Source organism: Triticum dicoccoides, chromosome 3B (genome assembly GCF_002162155.2).
Source record: "Triticum dicoccoides isolate Atlit2015 ecotype Zavitan chromosome 3B, WEW_v2.0, whole genome shotgun sequence".
Classification (NCBI taxonomy): Eukaryota; Viridiplantae; Streptophyta; class Magnoliopsida; order Poales; family Poaceae; genus Triticum; species Triticum dicoccoides.
In genome coordinates this window covers 33,090,614-33,100,148 of record NC_041385.1, presented here as the reverse complement: position 1 = coordinate 33,100,148, position 9,535 = coordinate 33,090,614, and the positions used below count along the sequence as shown (strand labels likewise).

General features: G+C 46.8%; 1 protein-coding gene across 1 annotated transcript; it reads right to left on the bottom strand.

Moving 5' to 3' along the window:
- Positions 1 to 4,049: 4,049 nt before the first annotated feature.
- Positions 4,050 to 5,363, bottom strand: LOC119280642 (E3 ubiquitin-protein ligase SINA-like 3). The gene is made up of 2 exons (XM_037561436.1): positions 5,029 to 5,363; positions 4,050 to 4,923 (listed from the first exon to the last, which is right to left on the bottom strand). The coding sequence occupies exons 1-2, from the start codon at positions 5,275 to 5,277 to the stop codon at positions 4,189 to 4,191; spliced, it is 984 nt and encodes a 327-aa protein (XP_037417333.1). The 5' UTR covers positions 5,278 to 5,363; the 3' UTR covers positions 4,050 to 4,188.
- Between the last annotated feature and the right edge of the window lie 4,172 nt (positions 5,364 to 9,535).

Here is a 9,535-nt window from a genome sequence, read left to right as displayed (position 1 = left end):
GGTGGCATAATGTGCTAAGAAAAGATAGGAGCACACAAAAACACCTCAAGAGGCGTACGAAGGTGCGCCCAAACCACTAGTATGGTTTATACCGAGGCTCCTCCCTTATCAAATAGAAGAGATTCAATCAGCTTCCCCTGTCCCACACATCCGTCACACAACACTACACAGGCCAAAGCTGCATGCCTCCTGAGGGCATGAACTGTGGTGGCATATGGATACATATGTCTCGTGAGAAAAAGTAATTTGAGGCAGCTACATTGATTTTTCTCCCCAACACAAGCTATCATTAGTGTGCCTCATCAAGGAATAGAAAGTAGAGACTAGTACACATGAATATCTACTCTCCACTTCAATTTTGTCAGCTTTTTACACTGGACCACACTTTTTCTCTTCAAGCACCCACCTCCCGCAGAGGATCCCGCTTCCCTATCGGAACCTATTTCTCCTGACATCCAATTCTACATGGCATGTGGGGCATCACCCTAGGGCTATGCATTGGCCATGTCCCGAGGCGATGGATCACATGCCACAATAGTAGAGGACAACGTCAGTACAGGAGTGCAGAGGCAACAGCAAGAACCCGGCAAAGTAAGTAAGTAGTACTCCTTCCCGAACTAGCAAACAAAGCAAAACATATGGTAGTGCTAGTGCAGTAGACTACAGACATGACCTGCAAAGTATTTTCTACTCAACTCTCCTTTTGAAACTTGACCCTGCAAAGAAATGAATGCAATGTTGTGAACTGCTTGTGCTTGTCTCGTTGCCATGACGAAATCATGGTATGTCCGGCGATACATGCTACTCTACTTGTTGGTGTCGTTCCCGCCCCTAGAGAAAAATCCCCAAGCCAAAGGATGTTCAATGGATTCATTCTTTAAGTAACTTTAGATGATACCAAGAGAATATTGAGTAACACACAAGAATATGCACACAACCATTTGATACATATGTGGATTTGTGAGAATCCAAAATGAATCCCATTCATAACAAGATTCAAAGACAGGGGAAATGACACTAGGCATCCAAATAAAAAAACATGGTTCAAATACTTGTAAATTGTGGCCCACTCTTACAATTTGTCATGATCCGTAACACTCCATATGAAGAATCATCCTCATCAACATGGAAGTTTTCTTCTACCTATACAAGAATGAGAAGAGAAACTTAGAATCACTAAAACAAACAACCAGAGCTAATTTGGAACAACATTAACTGAAAAGCAAGTATATTTAAGTGTGTGATTACGTATTTCAAAATAATAATGTGACATGGATTGAAGTAGTATATCACAAATACTAAGTGATGCAATATTTTACAGTAAAACTAATTGAAGCGTATTTCGGGTGTAAAGCACGACGTATCCTAAAGCATCAAGCCGCTCCATTGAACACTAAATCCGCAGACATCATCTCCAACAGATAAAGTGGAAAAAGGACTCACCTCCTATTATTAAGTCTCACAAACAAATAATGAATGTATCACCTTTCCCACATTAGACAGGATCGCTATCTCTGGCCATCAATGTTAACTGGATGTGATCTGCTTTCAAGATATTTCTCCCACTGCATGGATGCAAACTAATACATAATTTAGTTCTGCAACCAATGGAGCATCAAAATATTGTACTAATAGGAAACAATTATTTCCGATTCAAAGCAGCGACCTCATCTTCTTGTGCCGGTTCTTCTTGGAAAAGCAAGAAAACAAATATATCTATTTATATATGGTTCTACATTCTGGTAGGAATAAATAAGCGATACGAAAGCGCCTAACAAAGAAACAAGATCTAACAATAATTTACCATGCCTTCCTTAAATGGGCGAGATCCAGCAGGCAAGAAACGTGCTTCGACAAATGAAAAAATTAAGACCTATTATTACAATTAACATCAATGTCTCCAGTTATTAACAGTGAAAATTGAAGCACATATATGCATTGTACATAAGTAATGTATTTGGCCACCTCAGGGAATCATTGCATGAATCAATTAATACGAAAAGAAAAATAGTAGGGAACATATTTAAAGATGTGTTTGTGTATATATCATAGACTCTTGAATTACATATCAGTCGATGGCTTCAAATTTCAACTGATATATAATGACCTTTTGGGAAGGGCACCTCGACATAGCCTGTTGGATGGAGCAAACTGCAAACTTTTATATAATGTTATCAGAAACATCACAACTCCAAAGTCAGAGGAAAGGAATTGCACCTCACTGAGTATAATGTATCATAACCTACAACAAAGATAGTAAGTGAAAGGGTTAATTGGGGATTAAAAAAATTGATTTGCTGCCAAAATAAATCCTACCGAGGTTAAAGAAAAAGATAAATCACTAATACATAGAACATGGCATGCTTGATACATCATACCATTACCCATCAATAATATTGCTGAAAAGGCACGAGAAAAACAGATGCATATATTAGCAATCGAACGCTTGCGTTAGACAAATAGAAAAATTTAGTACCGCACTCTGTAATACAAAAAGATATATGTTGCCTGATGTCCCCATGAAAGAGAAACTCCACGAAGTCCATGCAGGAGCATGTGGCGTTGATAGCCTTGACCGAGAGAGTGCGCGGTGTGGGAAAGTTGTACTTGATGATCGAGGTGGACTTCTCGACACTTGTCACCCCTGACAGCGGTAGGCTATGCACCATAGCCTGCAGTCACATTAAATGCCTGGCCGGAACGTGAGCTCACACGGCCTCTGTGAAAGTTGTCTGCATGCGAGGCATGTGTGCTGAGGAGGCCCCTGTTTGGGACACCTAGCACCGTCCCAAAACGTCATTGCTGATGTTTTTGTAGATCTGGTTTAATGAGGGTAGATTTACTTGGCAGTAAACCTACACAAAGGGGGCATACCTTGATGCCATTGGCTCCTTCTAGATGTTGTAGTACTAATTATGAAGAGGATTTTAGTGTAGTTTCTTATTGTAGAGAGGGTTCAAAATTTCAGCGAAATTTTGCGTATTTCGGTGGGGTTCGAAATACTTGCAACCCTAAAATTTTGAGCCAAATTCAAACTAAAATTTAAATTATCTTAAAAATCATTAAGAAAATATTGATTTTTGAAACTCAAAATCGGAAATAAGTTCCGAATTTCCAAAATTTTGCATATTCCGATGAAGTCCAAAAAATTTCCATGACCGAAATTAAAAACCTTACCAACATGGCTTTTTGGGGAGGTCCATCTGTTGTAGTTACGCTTGGGGTACCCCAGTTTTAAATACACTGACATGCGCCGTGCACAAAATCAAGAAGGGAAACTAAAAAAAATTCATGCTCCATTAGCTAGCGTAGTCTTCTACTATCAACAAAATGAAAAAATAAATCAAATGTCAGTGAGTCAGATCTAAAACTTGGGAGTTGTCCAAATGCATGTCATGCCCATCAGTCAACACCAATGGGTTGCTAGGGTAACTCTCGGCCGCCATTCCATTTGTAAATAGAGGTTTACACTTATATTGCTTGATGACTTGTTTTATTTTAATATCAAAAGATTATTTTGTTAGAAAACAGATTTTAAATTTTTTTGCTCAGAAATCTCATTCATCTAGAAAAGAATTATGGCTAGTGTAGTAGAAGTTACTAGCTTTTTTTTGGCAGACTGCAGCCCTCAAAGATGGCTTAACACTTTATTATTAGCAGTTTAAGCAATGTACAGAGATAAGTTTACCCCTTTGGAAGGACATGGATTTGATTCATTCCTTAGGAAGACTTTGAGAGAGGCTTCATCAAGAATTTATGCTTGGTTATACTCTATGCTGCATCAACATTGGCTAGGTATCCTACTTGGCAGATTTGTTTAACAGAAGGCCTCCTTTCTTCCTGACTATTCTCCAGTAAACCCGCATTAAGCATCGCTTTGGTAGCATGGATAACATTTCTTCACATGAGACTGAGCTCTACTCCTGACTTGAGATATATATATTGCAACAGATGCAAATGAAATGCTTGCAAGTTGGAATGACATAACAACAGAAGAAGATGCATTTCACAACATGATTAACACGAAGCATAATATCCTACGACTTGAATACAGTACCCAACAATGAATTTAAAGATGAACTACATCTACTAATTAACATCACCCAAAGAGTTTCAGCTGCAACTCCAAAATAAGCACAAACTGCCTTGAATGCATCTTTTGTTTCCCATCAGCAGCAGCGGACCTAATCACACCAATGTGTCTGACCAAGAGGAGAGCTTATCGATGCGGATGTGCAGGGGAACTTCCATGGATGCCCCGTCTCCTGCTGCTGGCACTAGGTACATTGGCGGCACCATCAGGAACGTGGGCTCGCCCGCAGCGACCATGGCGCCGGGCGATGAGCTGCTCCTCATATGCATGTCCACAAGCACCATGTCCTCCTTGCCGCAGTTCGCCACTGCTACCGGGGGTGTCTCCAGGTTGACCCACATCTTGCACGTGAACCGCGTCCGCGTCACCGCTCTCGCCCTGGCGCACACCACAGACACGGCGGTCACGCCGGCACTGAGCCCGCCCACGGTCATGAGGAACATCCAGTTGTCGTCGCCGAGGAGCACTAGCCGCTTGGTCGACACCGGTAGCTGAAGCTTGCTGACCTTGCCGTACTGCACGATGCGCACTGGCACCAAGTGGACAGTGTGGAGGTGACCGGCGAGCGCCTGCGGCGCGCCGACGTAGCCGCAGCCGGGCTCAATGCACTGGCAAGGCGCATGCGGGCACGCTTTCTGGTGCTCGACGACCTCGTGGTAGGTCAAGTACCACTGGCAGCCGGCATTGGGGCACCTGATCCTGGTGGAGGACACCACAGCGTCCAGCACAGGGCAGGGGTCGAAGAAGCCGCCGCCGTCCACGCATGCCTTGCACTGCCTGAAGGGTAGCAGGGCCACGCAGCCGCTGCAGGCCGGGTGCCCCGCTTTGCACTGCAGGCAAGCACACAAATCGGAGATAACCCGTAAATTAAAACGAAAGAATCGACCTATCACCGGTGCCAATCGAGGAAGAAAGAAGGAAACAAAGAGAGGAACCTGGAAGACCGGGGGCTTGAAGGGGAGGGTGCAGAGGGGGCAGTGGAGCACTTGCTTGTCGATCCTCACGGTGAGTTCCACTCGATGGATGTACTCCGCCCCAACAATGGCGCCTCCATCTCCTCCACCGGCCACCTCTTGCTTCATGTGGCCGTCGGGCAGGTCCAGCCGCGCCTTCTTAGAGCTCTCGTCGGCCTTGTCAGGCGAAGCCCTGCTCCTCCTCTCGGCGGCCCTGGCGGCGCCCTGCATCTTGGCTGGCCTTTGGGGAAAGAAAACTCCTGTGTGTGTGTCTCACGCCAAACTTTTTTAGGAGGTGGGTGACGAGTAGAGCAGAGATCTGAGAACAGAAGTTGCCTAGCCAGCCACAGTACACTATAAATACTTCCTCATTGTGCTTTCCATTCCCAAACTTATATTTATAGATATAAGCCATGCTCTTAATCAATTTCAAATTGCTAGTTTATCCATACATTAATGTTGTCTTTCTTTTAAGTACCTACAAGTGTGCGATAAAAAGGTTGATCATTGCAGATCCATGTTATTTTTAGAAAAATCGAGGAACATAAATGTAAGCACATTGTATTTTTTCTCCGTAGCTTCTTGCTTAATTGATACACAGGCGGAGTACTTTTGACTCCATCGCCAGATTATAACACCATCAAACACGTGGGAACCCATAACAAGAAAAGGATACATGTGTAAGCACAAGGGATACGTGTGACCAAATAGTACAAAGGAGCACACAAACACATCACAACTTTTCACCTAGATCACGACACATTCCGCCTTTCTCACTGTTATCAATAGACACATACGCCATCGCTGATGTGCTGGCTGCCACCAGCAAAAAACAACAACGTGGACCACAAGCCTTCAAAAGATCCATGGAATAGGTACTAGATTTTGGAGACCCCCGACGCCAAAAATCTTGATTAGCTGCTTACATGAAGCAGGAGAAATGACCACTTGATTCGGCAGATGCCATCAAGAAGCAATGAGCAATACATTTGTCAACATACCATGCAACTACCTAGTCCAGAGACTTCTAAGCAGGCATCCGCGCCTTGGGTGCTCCAACTCCATGGCCTGCTTTCCTCAAACACAACATCACGTGTGACTTGTACCTTTTGTGTAGCCGGATTGCACACACGATAGCCTTTGGTTCCCTCCTCGTAACCAACGAAGATCATTGGGGTTGATCGATCTGAGAGCTTCATCACTCCAGGGCCAAGTTTCTTGACGTGCGCCACACACCCAAACACACGTAGGTGCAGCACACTTGGCTTGTGGCCATGCCAAGCCTCATATACGGCGTCAGCCCATCCATGCTACGCGTGGGATCTCTGTTGAGTAGGTACCCCGCGGTCTTCACTCCTTCATCCCAGAAATACGCCGGCACGGACATGCTTTTGAGCAGGCAACGTGCCATCTCGACGATGGTCTGATTCCGGCATACAACCACTCTATTCTGCTGAGGGGAGTACGGGGTGGTCGTATAGTGTTTGATGCCCAGCTGCTCGCAGTATTCTATGAACTCAATGGAGTTGAACTCGCCACCCTGGTCAGATCGGAATGCACGATACCTGCAGTTTCCGTCCTTCTCAGCCATTGCCCGCACTTTCTTAAACTTCTGACAAGCTTCATCCTTGGATTTCAGCAGCTCCAACCACATGTACCAACTGTAATCGTCAACTATCAGCAAGAAATACTTACTGCCGCCCAGTGTAGTTGGTGTGATCGGCCCACACAAATCTGTGTGAACAAGCTCAAAGCCTTTCTCTGCTCTGTATCCGGCCACTTGAGGAAAAGGCGCACGGTGTTGTTTTCCCAATGCACAACCAGCACAGTACTCCTCGACGCGGTCAATGACCGGCATCCCGCGTACCATTTCCTTCAAAGACATGGCTCGTAGGGCTCTGAAGTGCAACTGTCCCATCATCGCATGCCAGCGCCAGGTGACATCTTCCATCTTGGTGAGGAGACAGGCCGGGGCGTCAATGGTCGGTACGCCCGTGTACAGTCTGCTCGCTGTCCGTTTGACGCGAGCCAGGATGTGCCGGCCCGGATCTTGGATGGTCATGATCCTATCTTCAATCCCTATCCAGCATCCACCCTCATCCAACTGCCCTACTGAGATGATATTGCTGCGCAAGCTGGGAATGAAATAGACTTCAGAGAGAGCATGTTGATCACCATTCTGGCAGCGAAACACAACGGCGCCCCTGCCCTTGATAGCCACCAGAGAGCCATCTCTGAATTTCACCGTGCCGTGTACACCTTCATCAAGTGTAGAAAACATGTTTCTCTCCCCAGTCATATGGCTGGATGCCCCTGTATCATAGTACCAAAGGCCACCGGGTGAAGGCACGGGAATCACCTTTTCCTCGTTCAGAAACACAGCTTGCGGCGCCACCAGCTCAGGTGTAGAGGCGTTGGTGACCACGACCATGAGCAGGCCCTGATCGTGTTCGGCACGATCTTCATGGACGAGGTTAGCCTGTTCCTTCTTGCCTTGTTCCTTTTGCTTCTCCAGCAGTCATTTTGCCAATGTCCAACCTTGCCACAATAATGGCCTTTTCCCTTCTTCTTGCCGCCGGAGCTGCCGGATTCACCCGCGCTGTTGCAGGATGGCGGCTTTCCTCCACCGCCGCCGCCTTTGCCCGGCGACTTGTCCGACGACTTGCCATTTCCGCTGCCGCCGCCGGATGACGATTCACCCGCGTACTTGTGGTCGCGAGCAGCCCACTCTTCGGCGGTGAATAAGAGACGGCCGTCGGACTGCGCCGTATCATCGAGATCATAGTGATTTTCACACGCTGAGAGATGCTCGGTGAGCTCCTCGATCGACATTATCTTGAGATCGATGAGCGCTTCGATTGCCATTGCCATCTGTAGGTACTTGCGCGGCACGACTCGAAGGAACTTCTGGACGGCCTTGTGCTCGGTGACGGGGTCACCGTACAGCTCGAGGTCGGCGACGAGATCGGAGAGCCGCAGCGTGAAGTCTTCGATGGACTGGCCGTCCTTGAAGCGGAGCTCCTCGAACTCGTGGTGGCGCACTTGTGGCTTGGCCTTGCAAGCGCGCTCACTCCCCATGCGGAGTGTCTTGATGGTCTCCCATGTGGTCTTCGCCGTGTCCTTGGCCGCCAGGACCCGCAGCATCTCCGGCGGTACTCCGGTGAGGATGATCTGCAGTGCGCGCCGGTCGTCGCACTCGTAGGCGGCGTCCGAGGTCACCGCGGACCAGACGCGGGCGACCTGCAGCTTGACCTGCATCACGAGTGCCCACTCCATGTAGTTTGTGCGCGTGAGCATCATGGACGTCCCCGACTCCTCTCGTACGATGCACTCCACCACACGGTACTCACCGTTGCCGCTGCCGGTGAGGCGCACGAGCGACGCCATGGACGGCGGTGTCTTCGATGCGTCCGCCTTCTTGTTCTCCTTCTCCGACTCGCTGTCAGACATGGCCGCCATGGATCAGACACCGCCGGCCACCGGAGCAGGGATCGAACACCAGAGCTTTGATGCCAATTGTCGCTGCCGGACTAGAAGGGAGAGAGAGATCGGACGAGGTAGACGAATGCGAGAGAGACGAGTAGTTTTGGTGCTACCGTAACTGCGCAGCTTTTCCGTCTTTTCTCTTTCCTTATTATCTAAATACAACTCCAGTCTTCCCTCCCGGTCTAGCCGCCATGATCCACGCAGATCGCACTGCCCCGCGATCACGTCCATAGCGAGAGTCTAACGACCAGGAGATTAACAGAAATAGAAAGGAAATAAAAACTAAGAGGGCTTGCTACGTGCGCCTCCACATTCGACTCGCATGCATGGGTCACATCCGACCCAGCTGCCACGATTATTTTAATCGGAAAAACAAACTAACCTATCCGACGTGAGCTTATAGCAGGGCTAATAGTCGGGCAGTGGGCGATGGCGATGGTGTCATGTAACTACGACATGGTGGTGATCCCTATGGTCCAATGGTGCATCATACGTGATTTGGGCATTTAGGGGCCCGTTTGGATTATGCGTGCATCCTCCCTTCCGTAACGTGTGCAAATTCACAGAAGAAGGATGTTGCAGCCATGTGAATACCAATATTTTGGTAGGATAAGTCTTGTCTGCCATCCACTTTGTAAGTAGATTGGTTTGGTGTCGATAACTTGTTTCTATTTTAATATATAAAGATTATTTTGTTAGAAAATGGTATTTTTTCATCTCATAAAGGTCAGCCATAACAAAAAGAATTATGGCCACGTGTAGTAGAAGTTACTAGTTGAACACATCATTTTATTATGCAGGGAATTTTTTTTTCATCATATAGCAATGGAGTACACAAAATGCATGCATTTTTTACATGGGACTGAGCTCTACTCTTGACTTGAGATAGAACCCGTCAGAACAAGTCGCTGTACATGTCCGCGGACATTTAGTGAGGTCCGTTTCCATCAACTTGCCTTAATAGAGTGCAATTTTCACTTGAGCAATAAAATACAATCTTATT